Raw genomic sequence first — 26,997 nt, forward strand, 5'->3', positions numbered from 1 at the left:
ACCTTATATAATATAATAGGTGTAAAAATGTGTGAAAATACAGAATTACAGAAATTAGTCACCAATTTATATATAAAACATATCCCTTTCTAAAATAGTTTCGCAAAATGACGTAAATATATTGTAATGAGTCATTGAAATTAACGAGTAAATAAAATCAAATACCATTTATTATCACTTTTTAGAAGCACTCAATAGATAAAAAGCCTATATTTGCCTATATTAATACAGAAAACAAGGTGATAAGATAATACATCAGCTTAGGATATAAACAATGGATATTTGTTATACTTGAACACTTTATCTGTGGCATTTTATTAAGGTTTAGCCGTTTCAGTAATCTTTACAGTGATTTAGATCTAATTTAAGGCGTAATAAGGTAAGTGCATTTTAAACGACTATCATTAAATCATTATGCATTTATACAAATATTAAGTATTTCTCATAATTTAAAGGATTTTCTATGACTTTTTCAGTAAAGTTGTCTCACTTTTCCTTATAATTTACCAGTCTTCGCATTTATAGTATTTAAAATCAAATAGCGATCTTACATTGTTGATATATTTTTATAAGTAAGAAATGAGATTTAATCCTTTGCATATTTTGTTTACTACATACTGTTATCACCAAATTTATCACAAGCAGTTGTTAGATACCTTTATGAGATAGTGTCAAAAGAGTGTCATGAAAAAGGCTATTATTTTGTTGATTTTTCTGGTTTAAGTTGTTTAAGCCTGTTCTTAGATAATGCCATCTTATGCCCATCCTCCTTAAGTTCTAAATAACACTACTAATTTTCTAGGAGACTTATTAATTTTCAGCTGAGTGGAGTACTATTGTTCGAGGTGTGAACTTCCATAAACAAGGGATCTACCTCTTTTATGAGATGATACCTTGTTTATATAAATTCACACCTCAAAAAATAGCATACCGCTAGTCTCTTAGATAGATGGTAGTACTATATTGAGTTATACATAATATCTGATAAGAACCCATAATCGAACCTCTCCCTCCTTTATGTTCAGCATTTCGTAATACTTGCAATATGAGCAATATTATTAAAAAGCCACCTCAATCGGATTTCTTTCAGGCTTTAGAAACATCAATAATTCTAATTCCCTCATACTCTGAACTTCACACACTTAGCAAAACTACCTTTAATGATTATACTGCAAAATACCCTAATCACCTACACATTTATATCGATGCTTCAAAACAAAGTGATGGCTGTGCTTTTTATATGTCATCACTAGATGTCAAGGAAAAATTTAAACTCAATTCCAATACATCAATATTTTCATCAGAAACCATAGCTATCATAAAAGCATGCCAATACACTGAAAATAAAAATCTAAAACCAATAAACATATTATCTGACTCATTATCAGTATCAGTTTTAAAAAGTCTATCTAGTCAACTAGACGAAAATTCTGTTAACGTAAATCCCTACATCAAAGAATTAAAGATACTATTATCTAATCTAACAACTATGCAGTGTAATATAGTATTCACGTGGATTAAAGCTCATATTGGACTCGAAAATAATGAAAAAGTAGATCAGTTGGAAAAGACAGCATTTTCAGTGGCGAGAAAACATTGAATGATATTGGACTTCAAGAATGTATAACCATAAGTAAAACCAGATTACATTTTAATTGTTGTATTGATTTCCAACTTTAAATGTATCTATTCTAGCCTATTCGATTGCAAATAATTCATAAACTTTTTACTGCGCCTAATGAGATTAAAACATCATGGAACTGGCTGTATGGCAAATTGCCGAAGCCATAAAAAAAACAGATTACATGATAACTGGAAACTTCAATGGAATCAATACTGTGTAAATTGTCCGAAAATGTATACTCTTTTACATCCGAAAATCCCGACAGATTATTGGCATAAAAATTTAGATTTTTCAAGACACGATATTGTTACTATCTCTCGAATAAAATTTGGCCATACATGTTATCCAGCACATCTATATAAAATCAATATAATATAGTCGGATTTGTGCGAAAATTGCAGTACAATAAGTGACTTGGATCATATATTTTTTGCATGTGACAAATATGTGACAAAAAGAAATTTGTTGAATATGCAGCTATTGCAAGAAAACATTTATTCCCCATATAATCTGATGAACTTACTAGCTTTGAACAAACCGTCAATCTTTAGAATTCTGCTAAATTATGTTAAGTCGTGTAAATTGAAACTTTAAATTATAAAATTAGTCGTGTAAATTAATAATACCCCGTATCCCTACTTAGTATGTGGTTAGTCACCCTGAACGATCTGGGTGCGAAAAGTTTTTTTTCTTTACCTACCCTGGATGGTTTTTGTAATGGGTTCGGAGATGGATTCGTAATAATCTTGGTGTATGGTGAGGCGTCGATTTCAAGAAGTGTTGCTGGCTAAATGGGCGCAGTTCCCAAAGGCCATAAAAGAAAAAAAAACTATAATCCCTTAATGCATTTACTGTCGCTTTCTAGTAAGGTGGTCTGCTTTGAAGGTAAAGATTTGAAGAAATTAAAATCCTAAATTGGGATAGTACCTGGGAGTTGGCTGTATACCATGTAGTTTAAAAAACTTTAACATCGAAGTAAAAATGTGTTGTTGCAATTAGTCCATCTTCAGTTAACTTTGAACCACTTGCACTAATAATCGCAAAACTAAATAGCGGTTGGGTTTAAATTGAAGATTACATACTTAAAAGTAGTAGGTACATATTAAATTAAACGTTCTAATGATAAGTCCGAAAAAATTCGTTCTGAACAACTATTGTAATCCATTTGGAGGTTTAATTTAATTTTCAATTAAATACAATTACTTATAGTATAGTATAGTACTTATACCAATTACAACATTTTCTTCGATGTAAAAGTTTTTTACATTAAAACCTATATAATTGCTGCTGTCAGACAAGTATGGAAAAAATGAATAAATATGCTATATCTGAATTACTCTGGAAGAACCTCCTCCAATGTTCCCTTTTCATTATTTTATCTCTTTATTGTATTCAGTAAGAGTGCTTCTGTATATTTTCCAGTTCCTCATTTCTTTGGCTTTATTCGATAGCCTACTTACTTCTTTTCTCAGTTTTCCAGTTTTCTGCTCCACCAAAGCGTTTGTCTGTTATTCGTATTGGTTTTGATTGAGCCGTTCTCCTAATATGGTTGTGAGAATTGCTTCCCTGATTCGATCATTCGCATCTTCAATACCTAAATATGTTTTGATATTACTTACTACATACATAGTTGTATTTCCTATCTTTGCGTCGAAATGACTTCGACATCCTTCCCATTTTGTGCATTTTGGATTTCTGTAGCTAATTAAAGGTGGTTTATCTTTATATAAGGGAAGTCAATGTGTCGATTATCCGCGATCGATAGCTCGGATGGTACCTCCTCACTTCCTCAGCAAGCCTGCACACGTGACAAACGCGCATTCAAACCAAAAAGACAAAGTGAAGTTTGCTAGTGTGTACTGTACCTACTAAATTTCTCGATAAACCTCAATCATGATCTTTTTAAAACGTAAATAGACTAAATATTGTGTGACTTATATTGTTAATTTTCTAAAATTTGTATCTTTTTCTTTACAGGAAACCGACCTTGTATATAAAAAAAGAAAAAATGCCACACCACCACGATCACCACCACCATCACCACCACCACCACAATCGTGGAATAATTGGTGAGATCATCCACGACGTGCTACATCCCAATCACCATCATCACCACCCTCCACCACCACCGCCAATAATTCCAGTACCAGTTCCAGTTCCGACAAACTACGGGCCACCTCCTCCTTACTACGGACCACCAATGCCACCGCCACCACAAACCTGGTATGGACCATACGGACTACCACCTTGCGGTCATTCGGGATATAGCCACGGGTGCCATCACTGCCACCACCATCACCGTCGTCATTATTGCTAAAAAGACTTGGTTTAAACAATTGTCAGTTGTACATTGTACAATAATAGTACTTATAAGATTTTAATAAAGTACTATTTACTGGACTAGGTGTCGAAATTTATACTTTGTTGTACAGTAGTGCACGTATTGGATCTTGTATTCGAGTTTCCTTAGACAGTATTAGACACTATGATTTTAGCATAGCAATTTTATTATAAAGATTATATTTTTGCACTTCTATAAATAAGAAAAAATAATTTCAAACATATTTTTATTTGAACTTAATTTTACCTTGTAATAAATTCATCTTGTGAACAATATGTCGTATGATTTTTACAGCATTACCAACAGAACAGATATCAATAGATTTCGTTTTACTCTTCTGTCAATGTTTTCGGCGAAATACTTAAGTTAATGGAGAACAGAATGATCATTAAGACTGTATACAAGACAAGATATGTCAGGATATAAAGAGAAATACAAAATAAAATAAGCAATGCAAAGGAAAATTAGTTGAATGAAGTCACCGGGAGCTAAAGACGCAGGCACGGAAATAATCTAATTGATGGCAAAGGCAGATAGCAGCAGACAACGTAACAAAAATACAAACATGAAAATAATGCATACAGCCTTTTGAAAGATGAAAGACTAGGTCCAACACTATCAGACGAACCAGGCAGCGGACTAATGATAAATAAATGAAGAGGTAATATTATATGCGCTCATGAATATGAACAATGGAATGGCTCATGGCCCGGACAAGATGCCTGTTAAACTACTAAAGTTGTTAAACGAAGACCATTGGTGCTTACTAAGCTTTTTAATACAGTCTATGAAACAGGAGAAATACACTGAAATTATTTGTAAAAATTATACACAAGGCATTTGACAGAGTTAGGTACCTATCTACAACCAACTCATGACAATTTTGAAACAAAAACAAATTGACAAGCGAGATATAAGAATAATAGGAAACTTATTATAACCAAACAGTGCACATAAAAATTAACACAAAAACGGAGAACATCAAAATTAACAGAGAAATACGGCGAGGTTGCATTAGTTATTAGGTATGCAAGAGGTATTAGATAACGAAACAGCTGGCGAGGTAGTAAACCGATTACCTATTAATAATTTGAGGTATGCAGATGATACCGTCTTAATGGAATGGCAGATAATGGCTTATACGTCAAGTTTACTTTATTGTTTAAATATGAACTTATATAAAACTATGTGTCTAATCTTTACCAAGAAACCAAATAATAAGACCTAACCAACTATCATAAGGATTAACTACGCAGACAAAATTACGATTGAAGAAATTTTGCGAAGACTTTCAAAAGAAAGAGAACTAAAATACCTACGATTAAAAAGATTCGTACAATGATTCGCCATATTCTTTGACACCAACTTGTGAAGGATCTACGGAAGATAGGGAAAATCCCCCAACAAGGTCCAGAATTAAAGAAAAAAATTATTGATTATTACTTCTTTTTATAAATATGATAATGTGAAAGTTATTAAATAAAAACTGTTCTTTGACTTCTTCGTAAAAACCAGTGGAAAAATATCGAAAATAAAACTCAAACAAAAATTTAGCCCGTTTGATGAAGACAAGAGTTTCAGTTTTCTTTTTATTTTTTAAGTTCTAGAAAACACACACAAAACGTTAACTGAAATGTACGTTTAATGGAAAACAGCCATATTAACATATTTGGTCAATATCGCATCCCTTATTAATTCTCTCGCGCTACGCCCCTGGTCAGCAGTAATTTAATGGTGGCAACATTGAAATTTAATTGTTGTCTTGGTTTGTTTTCGTTTTCTGTTTTTTATTGAAAGATTGAAGTAAATGTAAAATATGGCAGTTGAGATCCAAGTAAATAACCATCCGATTTTAGCCATCCACAGATCTATATGCAGAATTTGTTTAAATACTACAGAACCCTTGAATTTGTGGCAAGATTACGAGAATTTAAAACAGTTGTTTGAAAAAATAACTGGTATAAAGGTAAAAGAAGAATGGCCTTTTCTTTTATTGTATGTTTTTTTTTTATATTATTTTTTTTTTAGATTGAAGGTGTGAAAGGGGTTGACAGATATATTTGCACAAAGTGTGTTGGACAACTTCAAAATATTTATCAATTTATAGACAAAGCAACTTATAACGATAGTTTAATTAAAGACACATTGCATTTTTGTGATATTACACCTTTTGGGAATACACAAGTAAGTGTCATATTTATTTGTTGATTATGATTCTGTCAACAATAATAACATTGATTTTGAGGTTAGGAGTTGTTTATTATGATTTTTAAATGGGCTTGAAATATAAAATTTTTACACTAATGGTCATAATTAAAGATGTACTTTGCTTGGCATGTCTTCTGTCTTATCCTTGATATTAGAACAATATTGACTCACTAACTTTTCCATGTATATACATTTTCCATAGTATATTACAGTAAATATCAAATATTGTTGGGTGAAACACAGTTTGTTTCCTTTCCATTCAGAGGTGGTTCATCATCCTCAGACAGCTGTTTCTGTCTCTAGACGTCTTCAGTAGGGCTACATGAACACCTCTGAATCAAAAAGAAACCGACGAAGTGCGTATTTAAGCAGAATTATAAAAATAATTTCGATGGCTTATTGTGAAAACCTCGTACCTTTAGTTTACAGCTGTTAGAAAAAATCCAAATACACCATGTTTTTTTCTAGAGCCATAAAAGGATAACACGTATATCAGGTGATTTCTTGATTTAGTGTGAATACCATGTATATAATCAAGAATGTGGTACTTAATTTGGAGTGTTCGTTTGAGAGTTTTGACTTGGAGAAGTGTTTTTTGTGAACAATGATAATTTGTCATGCAAGTAGAAACATTTTATTTATCTTAATTCAAAAGATTTGTACTTTATTAACCTAGTATTTGGAGGTGTCCACTAGGATATTAAAAATGAAAACCTTGTAAATAATCATGAACACAGCATAACTATCTATGAAAAACACGTATATCAAGATATACGTGGTTATCAAAGTTACTTGAACAACGTCTATATGTACTGCAAGGATAATAATTACGAGTTTTTCATAGTTAATATTTGTGTCTTCATTTTAAAAGCAATATTTGAACCATATAACAAAATATTATCTACAATAGACCAATTTTTACAGCACCTAATAAACTCTAGAGGTCTAAGCGCAGCTAAAATTGACAACGGACCATATAACAAAATTTTTTCTGTAATAGACCCCTTTTTACGGTACCTAATAAACCCTAGTAATTTAAACGCATTTATTGTAACTAAATATTAACTGACCAGAAAGAAATAAAATTTAATTTGGATGGTTCAGATGTTGACAAAACAATTATATTCTTCAAACACAACTGGAAACTCAATATAATACAGTAATATAAAAACCATCACCAATTCGATATAATTCAATACCTAAGCTAAATCTCCGACCCTATAATAACATCCTTTTCACAATAATCCCATTTTACAATCATTGGAACATTTTTAAAACATAAGCTTTATCTCAGTGTCGATAGTACCTGATTAAGAATACAGGAGCTGTGTCAGTTGACTTGTGTTCGTTCAGAAATTAGATTAATTTATAGCCGAGATTCAGGAAAGAGTAATAATATATGAAGGTATGTTACTTGTTACCAGAAAAATATATATGCTCTAATCTAATATTTTTGTCTTATAGGTTATAATGTCAAGAGGAAGCTTAATGTTAATCCTTGCCCTCAAAGGGAAAACAGTTAACGCATATCGTGTTTGTAGCAGTTCTAAATACATTCCAGTTAACAAAAAGTTTACTCAAGGTAAGTTACAAACTAATAGGCCCAGTACTTATGCACTAAATGTGTATGATGTTATCAAAAAAATATCATAGGCTATTTTGCTACATCTTAACCTTCTGATGATCAAGGGGGTGAATTTTGACCCCAATGCATGTTTTTATCTAATTATTTCAGACATATTTTCAATTTTAAACTCATTATTTTTTTATTTGACTTTAATATCATTCTAGATACCCCCATATTTTGTAATAAAAAATATTTTCTATATTTTACGAAAAAACAATATTTTCTGAATTTGAGGGGAACAAACTCTTTGGCCTTCCATGTTCCAATTTTATATTAAGTAAATACCACCTATTATGTATAATTGCATGTAAGAAACATTCCAATATTGAAAAACAATTGTTTGTTAAACCTGTGGCGACGTAAATTAGTGTATATTTTAAAACTTCTTTAGTTATAAGTTCAGGATGATGATTCCTGTTTTTGTTCAATTGTAATTAAAAATATGTTTTACTAATGTTTATTTATGATTTATTGATACAATAGTAACATAAAAATTACGAATACATACATTATTTTATTTTTTAAAACCACTTAATTTTTTTGTCAAATGTCATTTTTTACTGGGGGTCATTTTTTACCCCCTTTGGTTATCCGTGTAACAAAAAAGGTTGGTCATCGGAAGGTTAACTGAATAATTATATTCCTTATTATTATTACTATAGTTTTTTAATTGTTTCAGACGAAGAAAATCAATCCTACTATGTAGGACTAAAAAAATAATGAGTGCGCCTGTATTCTTGAGGTAAGAGTGGACTCTAAACAAAGTACAGACTGACATAATTAAGAAATAATTAAAAGACTGAGATAATTAAGACATTTTATTATAGCATTGAGTTTGTTATTTAGATTAAAAGTCAATGATTTTATTTCAAAAATCAATATATAATAATTTCGTCGTTTAATGTTAATTTTGTAAAATATGTCAATAAACTAAATAAATAACTTATTTTTATTTTTTTATATAACCCTTTTAGTATTCAAAATTATGTTAGACATATATACATAAATCAATAATTAATGAAAAAATCGTATATTTTAAATATCTAATATGAAAACCACGTATATATAGAACTTAAGAGTGAATACCTCGTAGATCAGGTAAAAAATTAAATAGTAATAATATATTTGCAAAATTTATGTGTAACTATCGAAATGTGTCGAAATTAAAAATACGTAAAGATAGTTTTTTGTTTTTATGTTATAATATGCAGTAAATCAGTTTTTTGCCTCTCCTGTAAAATTGCACATAGCCCCACTGAAGACCTCTAGAGACAGAAACAGCTGTCTGGGGATGATGATCCACCTCTGAATCGAAAGGAAACATAAACTGTTTTTCACTTTTATCTTTACTCAAATTGTGAGTACTTAAAACTACACTGCACGTCAGAGAAAATGATAAAATTTTTGATGTCTCGCATCTCCTAAACCTGTTGACCGATATAAGTAATTTTTCAGTAAGTTATAGCCTTATTCTTTGACAATATCGCTGTAATAATATTGTTGCTAAAGAAGTAAATTTTTATTGTATACCAAGTGTATGAATCAAACTGTGTTTTTTTCTCAAAGTTCGCAACACCCAGTGGAATATACAGTGGAACCTCGACTATCCGTCTCTCTATTAACCGTCACCTCTGTTAACTGTCAGAGTCCATACATGTTATATTGACTACATAAGTAAACATTTAGTCATCAATTCATTTTGTTTGAGCATTGCGATAAACCAAACGAAATTCGTTGAAATGTACACGTGCAGTTATACCACCACCGCATTTTTTATGTAAATAATTTTTGTTCTTATTCAAGGCTCTGGATTAAATTTAAATTTAAATAGGTATACTGAATTCGCTCTTCTTCTTCTTCTTGTAGTTTCATGGCCTCCACCTCTTAGGTACTTGGCCAGTCCTCGTATTTAGACTAACTGGAAGGGAATCCTCTTTCAAAGAGTCTGGATTTTTCCATATTCCCTTCTTTAAATTCATTGTGATATGATTTTCAAATAACTATTTTTATTTTATATTTTAATTTAAAATATTGTTAAAAATTGATGATCTTTCTTAAGGTTTGGTCATTAATATCATGTAGGAGATTTTGTATTAAAATGGGGGTTGGACTTCCTATATTAACAAGTTCCTGATACTAATTCGCTCTATCGAGATTCACTTTGACACTGACATTATAGTAATTTCTTTTTGTTATTGTTATGTATATCTTTTTCGTGAATCTATGTTAAGCTTTGTCCATAAAATTGTATAATTTTCAGTGACAATAAAGCATATTTCTATTCTATTCTTTTTTGAAAAGTTCAGTTGTCAGAAGTGACTGGAAATTACTGCACAACCAACGCACCTGCTCATAGCCAATATTATTAATAGTAAACAGACATAAAAATAACATAAACTTTACGCCAATCAATAATTATTCATTGTACAAAATAAAAATATTTTGTAGAAATAAACTCCACAAAATTTTATGAGATTAGTAGACACTCTCACTATTTCTAATAATTCTTCTTTTTTTAATGAAAGATTAAGTTGATTTTAGCAGTTAATAGTGTGAGGTAGGAATTTTTGTGTTGTATGTTTCCTATTCCGAATGTGTCAAAGTAAATCTCGGTAGAGCGAATTCAGTATAATGATAAATGATACCATGCTTTTTAGAGTTCTATTTTTAGAATCGCAAGCCGAAAATAAAAACGCACGGCATAATAATTATTAGATTTGATGATTTTACGGCGATTAAGAAATTCAGCCATTGCAAAATGTGAAGTAACAATAAAATAAAGATTTCGGATAAAACAAAGATTTCGGAATATTTTAAATTAAATTGATTCGACTGTACTATCATAAATCCCTCTTATATTGTCAAATAAAATATACAAATACAATTTGAGAGTTATATGTACTATGAATTTTTATTTTTTTTTAATATTCTGTTGACCGTCTTTTCGATTATCGGTCATACCCTTGGTCCGGTGCCCTGACGGATAATCGAGGTTCCACTGTACTAGCATTTCTAAAATACTGAAATTAAAACCCAACTATAGCCTCAGGTTTTCTTAACATTCTGTTTTTTGATGCATACGCTTACGTTGGATAATACAACAGTTAGGTACTTTAACAACTAGCCATGTTCTTAATCAGTACAGGGTGTTTCTAAATAAGTGCGACAAACTTAAAGTGGTAATTCTGCATGTAAAAGTAATGACTGTTTGCTTTGTAATCGTATGTCCTCAAATGCTTCGTTTCTGAGATACGGGATGTTGAATTTTTTCTTACAAACTGAGAATTTATTTATTGCTCTAAAACCGGTTGAGATATGTAAATGAAATTTGGTAGGTTTTAAGAGATAGTCATTGCGCATTTTTTGACACGCAATTAAGAATTTAATATTCACCATTGGCGCGCATTCATACAGGTAATATAACCGATCGTATTACCCGTTTGCACGCCAATGGTGAATATAAAATTCTTAATTGTATGTCAAAAAATGTGCAATAACTACGTCTTAAAACCCACCAACTTTCATTTGCATATCTCAACCAGTTTTAAATCAATAAATAAATCGTGATTTTGTAAGAAAACATTGAACATCCCGTATCTCGAAAACGAAGTATTTGCGGACATACGATTATAAAGCAAACTGTAATTATTTTTTTAATGCAGAATTACCCCTTAAAGTTTGTCGCACCTATTTAGAAACACTCTGTAGTGATGAAGAACATGGCTAGTTGTTGATGTACCTAACTTTTGTATTATCCAACATAAACGAATGAATAAAAAAAAAAAGAATATTAAGAAATCCTGAGGCTATAGTTGGGTTTTAATTTCAGTATTTTATAAATGCTAGAATATTCCACAGGGTATTGGGAACAGAGAAAAAACACAGTTTGATTTGTCCACCTGGTATACAATGAAAATATACCTGTTTAGCCTCAATATTATTACAGCGATATTGTTAAAGAATAAGGCTATAGAATATTAAAAGAATTGCTTAAATCGGACAACAGGTTTAGGAGATATGAGACATCAAAAATGACCCATTTTTTGGGATGCCCGTTTTCTCTGACGCGCAGTGTATATTTCGGACCTTTTCCTAGACAAATGAATAGGAATGTGACTGCATATTGTAGAGTCCTTTTCGCATTCTTTATTCATCGTCTCTTGAAATATAAATTGTAAAAGTCAAAGTTTAAGGATGTTATCAGAAAGTAGTTCCACAAAAAGTTTTCATATTTATATTATTTATTTTTAATAAGTTTTGTGTCTGGACTTTTCATCTTTCCTTTAAGAGATGCCACTACAGCGTCCTAAAAGTTGATTATAAAATTATTTTTATATGTATAATGTATAATGTTCTTGAACTCCTAAGTGGAGCATAGAGCTTCAGTGAAAACGCGCCATCGGGTTCTATTTTGCGCTAGAGCCTTCACCTCAGTCCAAGACTTTCCTTGACTTCTTATCTCGTCCATGATGGATCTTCTCCAAGTTTGTGCTGGGCGACGTCTTTTGCTTTTTCCTTGGGGATTCCACTCTAGGACAGTTTTTGCAATACTGGAACTATCTTTTCGGAGTGTGTGACCTATCCACCCCCACTTTCTGAAGTTTATTTCATTTTCTACCCTCTTTTGTTGGGTCAGATGTAGCAGATCTTCGTTTCTGATGGTGTTTGGCCAGAAAATACGGGCAATTCTTCGTAGACATTTGTTAACAAAGACCGGCAATTTGTCTGTAAGGGATTTTGTCACTTTCCAGGTTTCACATCCATATAGTAGAAGAGACATAACATTTGACTGGAATATTCGGATCTTTGTCCTTGTAGTACATTCCCCAGATCTCCAAACAGGGTTAAGCATGCTGAATGCTTGTTGAGCTTTTCTTATCCTCATACGAATATCGGTTTCTGTACCTCCGCTTTCTGTTATGACACTTCTAAGGTACGTGAAGTTTTCCACATTTTAATCTGCATGTTGTCGATATTAAATAGCGTGTTGTTCCTTGCGTTTATTGTCATGGATTTGGTTTTACTAATATTGATTTTTAAACCTATTTTATTGGCCTCAGTGGATAGTGTTTCCAATTGGTCGGCCACATCCTGGAACCTTTGTCCTAACAGGTAGATATCGTCGGCGTATTCTAGATAACTTAGGCGTGTGGTTAACGTCCATTGTATCCCTTTTGTGTCGAAGTCTAGTTTGGAGAGAACATAGTCTAGAGCTATGTTAAACAGAAACGGAGAAAGCACACATCCCTGTCTGACTCCAGTAAATATGTCAAATTCGTCACTGTTGATCCCATTGTGTGTCACGCTGCACGTCGCCTCAGTGTACAGTGACTTTATAATGTAAATTATTTTATGAGGAATGTTTCTTAGCTCTAAAATTTTCCATATAGCAGCATGAGATAGGCTATCAAAGGCACGTTCGAAATCAACAAAAACCATGTATAGAGGTGTGTTCCATTCAACCGATTGTTCCATTATTACCCTGATAGTATTAATGTGATCTATGCAGGAAGATTCTGGTCTAAAACCTGCTTGATCTGCTCGAAATTCAACCTTGTTTGTTAATCTTTTATGTATGATGGTCGTAAAAATTTTATTTATTACGGTAAGCAAGGTTATTCCTCTCCAATTTTTGCACAGTGTGAGGTTGCCTTTTTTTGGAAGCTTAATAATGTTAACTTTTTTCCAGCCCGCTTGAATGCGGTTTGTTTCCCACACCTCTCGGATTATGGGGAGCAAAAATTCAGCGGTTAGATACGGGTCAGTTTTAAGTAGTTCGGCAGCAATGTTATCGATTCCCGGGGACCTGTTATTTCTCCGAGATTTGACAGCTGTTATTATCTCCGTTTTGGAAGGGGACTCGCAAGATACATATATGCAAGTCTATATTCTGCGGGTGTTCAACAATTTCATCTGCGTTATCCCTGGGCGTGCCTAGCATCTCCTGAAAGTTCTCTTTCCATCTCTCTACTTGGTCATCCGTTGTAGTAAGTAATCCACCTGTCTTGGATCTTACAATGTTCGAACAGTTGGGCCCATTTTTTGTTAATCGTCTAGTAATTTGGTACAGCTCTCTAGTCCTGTTGTGTTGTGCAGCTGTTTTTGCTTGTTTTGCCAGATCTTCAGCCCACCTTCTTTTGTCTCTTCTTGCATTCCTTTTAACTGCTATATTTAGTGTTTCATATTCTTCTTGTCGGTTTCTTTCTTCCTTCTACAGTTCTTGCTTGCAAGATATCCTTTTTCGTTGTTTTCTTTCCTCGATTAACCACCCTTCTAATTCGGTTTCTTTTAGATTCTGAGGTGTTCATGTAGCCTCACTGAAGACGTCTAGAGACAGAAGCAGCTGTCTGAGGATAATTACCCACCTCTGAATCGAAAGGAAACATAAACTGTCTTTCACTTGCTTAGTTTACTATTTTCATTTTTAGATAGAAATACACCATGATGACAGAGACAGAAACGATCTTCATCAATCTTCTCAAAATAATAATTTGAATGGAACTGAGTCCCATATAGACTTGACTGAAGATAGCCTTGAAGAAATAATACAGATTAAATGTGAAAATGATGATGATATTAATGAAGTAAGATCATCTGAAGCTGATGATTGTTTTATAGAGGAAAATTTCGCAATTAATGGTAAAACATTCTTAAAAATACTTACAGATCATCCCAAACCCTTTTTTCAGTGCATCACAGATTATCGAATTCTCTCTAATGCGTGACAGAAAAAAACGTACCTCTGTGATTATTATACATTAAACTTAGAAAATTATATATTCCTTGACGGGTATTTGCATATTAAAGATGTATAATTGGTTGGCGATCACAATACTCTAAATAGATGACCAATCAATGATGCGAATAAAGATAATTTGACACAAAAGTAATCGATCGTGACCGTATTTTCACAAATCATATGGTAAACTGACAATTGTAATTTTTCGGTTAGTATTTTTCAGTGACGTAAATATAAATATTTTATGTCATTGGTATATTCGGAATTGTATAAAGAAATTTGATTTTATATTTATTTATTTTTACATTAAAATATTTTATATATAAATATTCTGGCAAATATTTATATAAATATTGATGTTTATACATATTCTTTTTCTCATAGAGATCTTTCAGTGCGTCACAGTTTTTCGATTTCTTTCTAACGCATTAAATTGTATGTGACAGAAAAAAGGCACGCCTGTGTGATTACAGACATTTATAACATTTATTCTAGTTGTCGATAGATGGCGCTATAATTAAAAAATATATATTTATGATTTATATATCTACGAATATAATCTGTACAATTTATAAGACTATACAAATCAAAGAAAATACCATTTTATAAATGCAATAAACACAATTGATTTGGTTTTATGCCAAATTGCAAATAAAATGTGACAACTGTCAGATTTAACTAAAATGTCATGTTAGAATCAATGTTATAAATGTATATTATCACGGACTTACCTTATTTTCTATCATTTGTGACGCACTGAAAAATCCTCATGAAAAGAGGCATATAAATATTCTGACAACTGTCAGATTTAACTAAAATGTCATGTAATGATTTGTGACATTCTTAAAATCCTATATGACGTCAAAATTAATGACGCACTAAAAAAAGGGTTTGAGATCATCTGTAGATTCATTACTTGTGCATTGGTTGGTATGTTATTCTAACCAACTCGCACTCTTTGTTTCGTATATACAGTAAGAGCCACCGTACTAGGCACATGGCTAGGTACCTAATTGCTATGCTTATGGGCTAATCCGGTCCGTTCTCAGATGTGACTTTCATCCCGTGTCATGTTACTGTCAAGAAACTATTTAAAATAATTGTTTTTCGATACAAAAAATACATTGGTTAATAGTATTATTACTCCGTTTTAAAATGACTTTATTCAAACATCAAGAATAGTACAATACTTTAAAACTTTTACAACTTTAACAAAATGACAACTGTAAACGTCAAAATCAGATCAGCTGTATTTAATGCAGCTGATCTATTATTTGTCAACTTTCTATGTTAGTATTCAGTTTCTATCAACGAACTGTCAACACTGATGGAATCGCCATAAAACGAAGTTAATGGCGCCAGGATGAGATAGAAGATAATCAGGTAAAGGAGAGAAGATAATCGGACAGTGCTAGTCAGGTACGTTGTAGTTGTAACAAAATTTTACCTGAAAATTCTCTGTCTCTCTCATGTCTCTCTAGAAGTGCTAGAACCTCTCTCTTGTATGTTGGCGCCTATCTCGCTTCACTGTTGGAATGGGACGGGGCCATTCCATCAGTGTTGACAGTTCATTGGTTTCTATACATTTTCTGACGTTCTAAACGTCACTTGACATAAAAATAAACATTGCAACAAGTGAAGGGTCCAGGACTGTAATAGCTCAATGTTCCTATGTGTCGAGTATGGTGGCTCTTACTGTATAATAAATGATTCACATTGGTCAAGAAGGGTACATATTTTAAATGATTTCTTTTAACGGTATCACTCAATGATGAGAATTCGTTACAGAAACTTTTGTCCATTCATTATTGGAATCAAAAAGGAAATTTTGTCTGTTAGGACATCTTTTTGTTATGTTTTCAGCCATGCTGAGCTTCATTAACATTAAGAAGTTTCTTTTCACTATCTTGTATAAGACTCCAGTATCTAAGCTCTGCAGTAGGAATTTGTTCATTTAACCATGTTTCCACCAATATAATAACTTCAAAGTTACATACCAAAATTGAGGATCGGAAACATTCAATTGTTATTCTAATGCCATCTGGATTTTGGTCTTCTTCTTTAAGTGCCATCTCCGCGACGGAGGTCGGGAATCATCGTAGCTATTTGGATTTTGGAGACGGCTGCTCTGAAAAGTTCATTTGATGTTTATCTGTACCATTTCTCTTAGGTTGCGCAGCCACAATATTCTGCGTCTACCTATGCTTCTTTTTCTTTGAAGCTTTCCCTGTATAATTAATTTGAGCAAGTTATATCTCTCTCTACGTGTAATATGTCTGAGGTATTCTAATTTTCTTGTTTCGATGGTATTTAAGATTTTTTCCATTTCTTTATTCATCTTTCTTAGAACCTGTTTGTTTGTGACATGTTCTGTCCACGATATTTTCAAAATTCTTTTGTACAACCACAGATCGAATGATTCTAATTTTTGCATTGATGCCGCACTCAAGGTCCAAGCTTCCATTCCATAAAACAAAATCGAGAAAACGTAGCTCCTAGCCAACCTAACTCTTAGCTCCAACTTCAAATTTCTTGTGCATAGCACTTTTCTCATTTTGTTAAAATTTGCTCTAGCCTTTTGATATTGATTTCCTGGAAGTAATCACCTGTGAAGTTGATCATTGTTCCAAGATATGCATATTGTTTGACTCGTTTGACATTGGATCTGTTTATGAAGAGAGTCTCGTTATTTCTTTGAGTTTTCGATGTTCTCATAGGATTTTGGTAGAAGACGCTTAACTTCTGTAAAAGAAATCTAGCTTTTATTGGTATTTTTGGCCACTGCTTTTTACAATCTTGGGGATGTATTTGATAAACCTAAGCATTCAGTAGGTGATTTCCTTTCACCTGTTTTTCTAGCTTTAAGTTCATTTAAAATCTTATCTAATTGTTTTCGCTGAAGTTTTGTTTTGTCCATGGTTATCCGAATATCACCAGTTGTAAATTTATTCATTGACTTATGAACTTGGCTGGCCAAATGGGAATTAATTAGAATAATACTAATGGGTCTTGGTCTAGCACCAGATTTACCAACCCTCAGAATTTTTTGACATCATTAGAGGCAGCTGGTGTTTTAGTATATCTAAGACGAACTGTCTGTCATCATCTATTCTTTTAGAAAGGTCACTTAAACTGGGCTCTGGAACATTGTATAGCATATCACGACTAGCATGTGTCGAACTTTCTTGTATACGAGATCATTATAATCAATGCTATTTTCCACTTTAGAGGAAAAAAGTCTTCGTCTTCTTCTTCAAGTGCCATCTCCGCGACGGAAGTCGGCAATCATCATAGCTATTCGGACTTTGGAGACGGCTGCTTTGAAAAATTCATTTGATGTACATCTGTACCATTCTCTCAGGTTGCGCAGCCACGATATTCTGTGTCTCCCTATGCTACTTTTTCCTTGAATCTTTCCCTGCATAATGAGTTTGAGCAAATTGTATCTCTCTCCATGTATAATATGTCCGCGATATTCCAATTTTCTGGTTTTGATTGTATTTAAGACTTCCATTTCTTTATTCATCTTTCTCAGAAGCAGAACTTCTTTGTTTGGTACTCGTTCGATATTGGTTCCGTTTATTAGGAGATTCTTGCTATGTCTTTGAGTTTTAGATATTCTCATAAATTTTGTCTTCTTGATGTTCATTGTTAGACCGTATTCTTGGCTATACATCGCTATTCTGGTCACCAGTCTCTGAAGATATTCAATATTTTCGGCTAAGATGACAGTGTCATCCGCATATCTAATGTCAAGTAGAATTCCACTCACCTTTATTCCATCTGTTTCACCCTCAAGAGTCACAAGAAGCACAATAGGCATTGATCCTAGTTTTAAATGGCAATTTATGCATTTTTCCAATTGCACATCCATCGCAAAAGCTTTCTTTGCACCCATCAATGTTTATATTCATTTTCTTCAAGACTTTCTTTACGTGTTGCTTATGCTGATGACGAAATCTTTCATGATACACTTGTAACATTTCTGTTGACTCTACTAATTTGCTTGATTAGGATTTGTCGGTTTCATAACACGTATATCAAATGCATACAGGCCATTTGTCAAGAAAAACAAGAAAATTTTTATAACTGGCGTCAATACGCATCTCTGTCTCACCCCACTTCTAATTTCAATTTCCCCTGAGTAGAGGAAAGTAGCTTAGTGTAATTTCGATAATACTTTTATCTGGTTTAGTATATAGATAATTGTTATAAAATGAGTTAGGTGAGCTAACTAAATGACCATCAACGATTATAATTTATTCTTAATTAAAGGACAATAGGAAACTTGACTGACATTATATTGTCTATTTCTTGACATTACAATTACAACTTCTAAACTGTCATTACATAGAGTATGTACAACTATAGAGCAACATCTACTTTTAACGTTGTATATTGTAACACTCTCCCTCAACGTGAAAAGTAGATAAGCCAAACAATTTTGGTTTCTTTCTAACACGCATATTGTAACGCTTAGATTCGTGAACACCATCATCGCTTCTTTCATCTCTATTCACTTCTTGATTTTCACTTGCACTTTCTGCACTTTCCATATTCTCAGATTGCACAATTTCATTAATACCAGTTTTCACTTCTTCGGAGTTTTCATGTACACTAAAACATTCCGACTGATTCTGGTTCACTGATTCGGCTTTAACTTCAAAAATTCGCAAATTGCATGTAACCTCAGGTTTAAATCGTACGTCGTGGCTCGATACGATTCTTCTTTTAGATGGAATCCGTCTTCTAAAACCATCCCTGTCATTCACGTAACCAACCAAATAACCATCTATCATCAAATTTACTGCGAAAATTCTTGTTTACGTGAACATAACATTCAGTGCCAAATATTCTTAAATGTTTCAAACTCCCAACTGGCTTTCCATACCACAATTCATAGGGACTTTTATTCTCAATTGATAATTTTCCTGTGCGATTCAGAAGATACACTGCAGTATTACATGCTTCTGCCCACAATTCTTTGGATAACTTGCATGGGTTTAACATGGAACGAGCACACTCTACAATGGTACGGTTTTCCCTTTCAGCAACACCATTCTGCTGAGGTGTACAGGGTGGAGTGATACAATGCCTCTACTCGCAAGAAGTTCAGATACCTTTCTATTGTCAAACTCTCTCCCTCCATCGCATCTCAGTTGCTTTACAACATGGCCATTTGTATTTGTTTCATTTAAAAATTTTTCTAAGAAGGTACATACCTCACTTTTGTGTTTCATAAAGAAAACTTTCCGAAACTTACTAAAGTCATCTTTAAAACATACGTAATAACGTGCTCTTCCCAGTGATGCTATAGATATGGGTCCATTCACATCTACATGAATCTGCTCACCAGTGACTTGTGGCCGATTGATCCTAGTTTTAAATGGCAATTTATGCATTTTTCCAATTGCACATCCATCGCAAAAGCTTTCTTTGCACCCATCAATGTTTATATTCATTTTCTTCAAGACTTTCTTTACGTGTTGCTTATGCTGATGACGAAATCTTTCATGATACACTTGTAACATTTCTGTTGACTCTACTAATTTGCTTGATTAGGATTTGTCGGTTTCATAACACGTATATCAAATGCATACAGGCCATTTGTCAAGAAAAACAAGAAAATTTTTCTTTTGCACGATGTACATTTTTCTTTGACGTTATAGTAGTTGTACTTTGGCTCTGTTTGTATTTTTCTGTCGGGCTATTGCGTGCAACAAACGCAAAAGATTCTGTGGTACTTTGGTCACGTAATTCAATGGCATACAAATTCTCAATCAATAAATTCAAAGTTTGATTCTTTGATGGTATCGTGTTCCACAAATCTTTGAAATTATCAAAGTCCTTACCTAAAGTTGATAAGATCCGACCATTTAACATCCTTTCGGATAAAACATTTTCATCATGCTTCTGCAATTCATCATTCAAATCTACAAACAGTTTCTGCAACTTCGCAACATGTGTGCTAATATCTTATTTTTCATCACGTTGGACTCTAAAAAAGGCTTCAATTAACATGTTTAACCGTTGTGTACTGCTACGTTCAAATCGCGCACGTAATTTGTCCCATATTTCACTAGCGTGAATACAAGTCAACACGAGCTCGGCAACAGTTTTTCCTAGCGTACCTGCTAACAAACTTGCCGCTTTTGCATCGTCTTTTAACCATTGTTGATGCTTCTCTACTTCCAATGAAGTTGAATTTTCAATAACCTCGGGACACTTGCGCATACCGTTCACAATGTCTTCAAATGCATACTTTCGTAATAACATCGAAACGTGCCATTTCCATTTTGCCCAGTCTTCAGGACCTTCAAGTTTGTCGACTTGAATTTTATAATCGTTATTGCTGGTCGCCATATTTTTTCACCTGTTCACAGTTCACACGTGAGTTGGGCCCGTAACCTGTTATAAATTACGTTATAGTATGATAAAATTGATCCAAATAATGACATAACCCAGACATCCAAAGTGAAAGTTATCCTCCAACACCAAATTGTTCTATATGGTCCACATAATGTTCAGAAAAAAGTCACACCATTTGAGCGTCGGGTTTGGGGGGGGGGGGGGGGGAGGGGGGAGAAATCGGTAAATTCGTAGTTTTTTAGGTTTTTCGTCAATATTTCTAAAACTATGCGGTTTAGCATGAACAACCTTCTATACAAAAATGTTCTATATTAAATTTGAAATAAGAAAGACCCTATGCATAATCCTTCTAAAATGAGCGGTTCCAAAGTTACGAAGGTAGTATGGTATAATTGGTCCAAAAAAAGGCCTAACCCAGACATCCAAAGTGAAAGTTATCCTTCAACACTAAATTGTTCTATATGGTCCACATATTGTTTAATAAAAAGTTACACCATTTTGAGCGCCCGGTTTGGGGGGGGAGGATGGGGGAGAAGTCGGTAAATTAGTAGTTTTTTTACGTTTTTCGTCAATATTTCTGAAACTATGCTTAAGCGTAAACAATGTTCTATACAAAAATATTCTACATAAAATTTAAAACAAAAAAGGTCCTATACATAATTGTTATAAAATCAACGGTTCCAGAGTTACGGAGGGAGAAAAGTGGAGGTTTTCGATACTTTTTATATTATTTGGGCAATTAATGATGATTTTGGGTGGTGAGGTTGACGTATCTTCAAGGGCTTATCACTAACATACCATCGGCCACTGAAATAGCAAATTTTATTTACAAAACCCAATCCTGTTAAAGAAAATTTCTATAAATTGCCCATAGAATATAAAAAGTATCGAAAACCTCCACTTTTCACCCTTCGTAAGTCTGGAACCGTTGATTTTATAATAATTATGTATAGGACCTTTTTTGTTTTAAATTCCATGTAGAACATTTTTGTATAGAACATTGTTTACGCTAAAGTATAGTTTTAGAAATATTGACGAAAAACGTAAAAAAAACTACTAATTTACCGACTTTTCCCCCATCTCCCCCCCAAACCAGACGCTCAAAATGGTGTAACTTTTTACTGAACAATATGTGGATCATATAGAACAATTTGGTGTTGAAGGAAAACTTTTACTTTGGATGTCTGGGTTAGGCCTTTTTTGGACCAATTATACTATACTACCTCCGTAACTTTGGAACCGTGCATTTTAAAAGGATTATGCATAGGGCCTTTTTTATTTCAAATTTAATGTAGAATATTTTTGTATACAAGGTTGTTCATGCTAAACCGCATAGTTTTAGAAATATTGACGAAAAACCTAGAAAACTACGAATTTACCGATTTCTACCCCCCTCTCCCCCCCCAAACCCTACGCACAAAATGGTGTGACTTTTTTCTGAACATTATGTGGACCATATAGAACAATTTGTTGTTTGAGGATAACTTTCACTATGGATGTCTGGGTTCGGGTCTAGTTATATCATACTATTAGGTGAGCTGACTAAATGACCAACAAAACGATTTAATTCACTCAATTAGAGGACAATCGGAAAACATTTTACTTGAATATAACTGACATTGTATTTTCTATTTATTGACATTACAATTACAACTTCTAAACTGTCATTACATAGAGTATGTACAACTATAGAGCAACATCTACTTTTAACGTTGTATATTGTAACATTAAAATTTTTTTCAGATACCGATTCTAAACTGGAGTCTGCAGATGTAAAGCCTTATATGTATCAGTTTTCAAAGAAAACCACGGACACCAACACAGATCATACAATGACCTTAAGACGTAAAAGAACCAAATCTAATAAACTACGTGTACCGGACTACTTACGGCCGTTCGAATGCCCCATTTGTTCGCGCAGGTTCACCCAGAAGGGGAACATGCACACCCACATGAGACTCCACACGGGCGAAATGCCGTTCCAATGTACTTTTTGCTCGGATAGATTTCGCCAACTCAGCAATCTAAACCAACACATCCTTACTCACACTTCCAACAACAAAGTCTGCAGTATATGTCTAAGGAAGTTCGAAACGGACGAAGAACTCATACAGCACAGGTCTACGCATGCGCTGGAAAACAAACAGTACGTGTGCTATGTGTGCTCGAAGAGGTTTAGCTACCAGTGGAGTTTGAGCAGTCACTTGCAGATACATAAAAAGGGTACTAAAAATGAGAGTAATTTGGAAGACACGGCAGGAGAAGACAAGGAAGTGGTGGTTTTGATACCATGAAAGATTTCTTGGAATTACTTGTGTTTATTAAAGTCTTAAAAAGCAGGTGAACGATTTTCACAAACTGTTTATATCAGTAGAAGTTTTTTGTACAGTTCAAATGAAACAGCAATAAACGATTATTCATAAACTGTTATCGAATGTTCTTCTCTCTTGCTGTTGTTTAAAGGCAAAGAGGTGTACATAATGCAGTAAACTGCATGTTGTTTATGATATGCTATTAATGACGTCACGCTGTAAAATTATACTCAATTACAGTACAACTATGTTAAAAATTTAAGGCGACCCTCAAAAAGATGCACAAAAAACCAAAGTTACGAAGAGGGCGCTTTCTCTAAAGAATGCCAAGAAACAAAAAGTGTTTATTTTTGCCAAATTTACCTACAAAAAGTTTTTCAATAAAAAGTTTTTAACTTTTTTTATTTTGCAATAAATTGTTATTATAGTTCAAACCAATCCCTTCTTTCAGTGCGTCACCGTTTATCGAATTCTCCCTAACGCATTAAGGTGGAATTACAGAAAAAAGGTACGTCTGGGATTATTATACATAGAACTTAAAAAGTTATGTATTCGTTCACGGGTAGTTGCATATTAAAGCAACTTCTACTTATGGGTGTATAATAATAGGGAACTTGCACATTTTTTTATTACATAATAATGTTCAGTTTTCTTTAAAAATGAGATTTCCAAAATTTCACGCTTCAAAAACTCATAATAACTTAGAAGTACAAATTTAAAATCTTCTGTGTATTTAAAATAGTTCAAACTACCCGTGACGTCACATAATTATACTTTATTTATGTTTATGGCTATGTTTATATTTTAATGACATTAATCGTATGTCATTGCATATGTCATTGCATAGCAGTTTGTTGAGATTTGAGTTTGATACGGTTTTTGAAGGAAAGGAAAGAAGGTTTACTATGGAAAATAAAAGAAAACACTATAAGTGTTGTTTAGTGCCATTTTGTAAAAGTACAACTATTAAAAACCCCAATAAAATATTTATTGGATTACCAGCCGATAAAAAACGGCTATTGAAGTGGTTACTTGCATGCCGAAAAAACGTTTAAAATATTTCAGTTAATACACAAGGTCTTCATGTATGTCAAGATAATTTTATCGTAAACATAATGGCTGTTGTCTGCTAACAAAAACACTTAAATATTAGTTCGAAATTGTCTTAACAAAAACACTCAAATATTGGTCAGAAATAGCAACTATCAAAATATTTATAAAACTGAGTGTCAGTGTCAAAACGAATGCCAAACCTACTTAATTAATGGCCAGGACATCCAATACTACAATGATAATATGTGGTCACGACCAATAAGGGCGCGTTTTGCGCCCTCAGTGTTTAATCGTGTTTAGGGGCCAAACGAAAGACAAAAAAAGCTTTTTTTCTTTGATATATGTTTTAAGTTATGTTCTGTTGTGATTTATAGCATTTTTTTTTCGAATTTAAAATTCTAAGCAATTTCCCTATTGGTTGACCTCTAGAATACGCTAAATCGATAACCAATCAACGATATGAATAAAGATAATTTGACGCAAAAGTTCTCGATCGTGACAGTAGATTCACAATGTCAACGGGTAAAATGAAAATTGTCATTCTAGGTTAGTATATTTCGACCTTAGAATATAAAATAAACAGGAAGGAGTCTGTCATATATCAACAACACCTTAAATTTCTAGCGGAACCGGCCATCTTTAACGTCTGTGGATGACTCATAAGTTTTTGTCAACGAGGTAGAAGGTGTTTGTGTATTGGATCAGCTGTGTGCATAGGCGTACCATCTGGTAAAGCTCCTGTATATGCAATCAATTATCTGAAGTTATTAGTATAATAAAATGTTATTTAACTGACTTTTAAACAAAATATTATATTAATACGTATTTTCTCTTGATCTATAGCTGTTTGTTTAACATCAAAGATGTAATAAAATCGTTAAGAATTTCTTTTCTTTCCTTTTTCAAAAGTACGTCACTGGAGATAGAAAGGAAATCTGGCAGCTGATCGCCATTTGCAACCTCCTTCCTGACTCGAAATCATTTCGCATTGTACTCCTTCCTGGTTTATTTCATATTCTAAGATTTCGACATTGTATAATGAAAATTGTATTTTATATTTATTTATGTTTTCATTAAAATATCTTAAATATTAATATTCTGGCAAATATTTCTATAAATATAAATATTCTGGACAGTCAGATTTAACTAAACTGTCAATGATTCGCGACATTCTTAAAATCCTATATAATGTCAAAATTAATGACACATTGAAAGAAGAGTTTGGTTTGAACTATACCAGATTATCTGCTATTCATACAAAAAAAAAATATTTAGTTTTTTTGTTTCAAATGATATAATAAATAATCGATTACCTACACTGGTTTGCATAAGTAGTTATTGGTGGTGCGCCTGTCACTTATTATTAGGCATATCACTACATTGCATAGTTATATTGTTACTCTTAGAATTTTTTTTTAATTTCGTATTTCATTAAGGGAATAGGCGCAAAATTTCAGCTCCAATGCTATTTAAACGCATTCATTTTTTTCGCATGCTGAGAAAACTAATAAGTATTTTTGAAAAATTTAAAATAAGTCACAGGGGTGAAAAAGAAGAGAAAATTTAGTATGATTTTTAATTTCAAATATATCATTCAAAAGAAACTTTTTGATTATTCTAAGGGACTTTCTAACCTCGATAATAATGTAGTATTTCATTCTGCGTTTAAATTTTTCAAAAATATTTATTAGTTTTTTCAGGATTCGAAAAAAATGAACACCATGTCTGTGGTGATATTTTCCATATCGAACATTCGCTATCTTTGTCATACAATGCACTCATTCGAACAGAATGTGTGACAAGACAGTGAAAAACAAGGCTACTAAATATTTGATATGGCTTCAGGAATATTTTGAGTTGTTTATTAAATTATATTGATAGTGTATCTGATAATTAATTGATTTAAGACATGAAATTAATAAAAAGTTTTTTATTGTTTATTATGTATGGAAGATCCAATCAGAGAATACACCAGAATATATTCTGCGATCCAAGTATTTTGATGTTAAAGATGTTCTCCAAATTTATCTAAGCGTTCCATAGTATCAATATATTATGAAAAAAATAACTTTTTCTCTTTTCTGGAGTATTAGTTTTTATTGCATAGTATATAAATTATTGTAATAACTGAATACATAGTTAGTGGAAAAATAATCATATTAATTAACTGAATTAGTAATTGAAGCGATTAAACAAGTAACGGTTATTCAAGAACATTCAAAAGCCATCTCAATGATTAGAATTTTACGACATGTAATTTATCGTGTAAAGAAAGAAAAAGAAGGGATAGCTGTAAAATATTTGCGCCTACGCTCTTAATAAATCAAGGTCGATATTATTTTTCAGACCAAATACATGGAATACTAATATAAAAAAATGCAGCATGACGTCACAATAATATGGCGTACTACAATTTTTGTCGTACTAAACTTTCTGCAATATTTGTACCTACATGTATAATATTTGCTTCGTGTAGTATAATATACGATTTGAAGATTCTCTTCCGTTCTGATCTTTTTAGTGGTCAATGTGATACATATGATGAAATATTTTTCTTTTATTTAAATGTGTGAACGAATCAATTGTTAATTTCATTTTTTTGTGTAATGAGTGTGGACTTTTGTGTTTCTATGTAGATCGAATACTTGGGAATAAATAAATGAGTAAAGACTGATTTTGTTTATTTTTACCAATTTCCTACCGCCAATATAAATATAGAATCGA

General features: G+C 32.7%; 1 protein-coding gene across 1 annotated transcript; it reads left to right on the forward strand.

Annotated features, from left to right (window-relative positions):
* Positions 1-169: 169 nt before the first annotated feature.
* LOC114327972 (zinc finger protein 182-like) lies at positions 170-26,947 on the forward strand. The gene is made up of 5 exons (XM_028276699.2): positions 170-379; positions 3,602-5,931; positions 5,994-6,149; positions 14,229-14,439; positions 22,652-26,947. Exons 2-5 carry the CDS (start codon positions 5,782-5,784, stop codon positions 23,200-23,202), a joined length of 1,068 nt encoding a protein of 355 aa, XP_028132500.1. The 5' UTR covers positions 170-379; positions 3,602-5,781; the 3' UTR covers positions 23,203-26,947.
* Positions 26,948-26,997: the final 50 nt, after the last annotated feature.

This window comes from Diabrotica virgifera, chromosome 2 (assembly GCF_917563875.1).
Source record: "Diabrotica virgifera virgifera chromosome 2, PGI_DIABVI_V3a".
NCBI classification, from domain to species: Eukaryota; Metazoa; Arthropoda; class Insecta; order Coleoptera; family Chrysomelidae; genus Diabrotica; species Diabrotica virgifera.

What these genes read in the sequence shown, in the direction of transcription:
- LOC114327972 (XM_028276699.2), top strand. Translation starts at nt 5,782, where the DNA reads ATGGCAGTTGAGATCCAAGTAAATAACCATCCGATTTTAGCCATCCAC. An exon ending in AAAAAATAACTGGTATAAAG is followed by an intron (nt 5,932 to 5,993) that starts GTAAAAGAAGAA and finishes TTTTTTTTTTAG; the next exon opens with ATTGAAGGTGTGAAAGGGGT. An exon ending in CACCTTTTGGGAATACACAA is followed by an intron (nt 6,150 to 14,228) that starts GTAAGTGTCATA and finishes TTTCATTTTTAG; the next exon opens with ATAGAAATACACCATGATGA.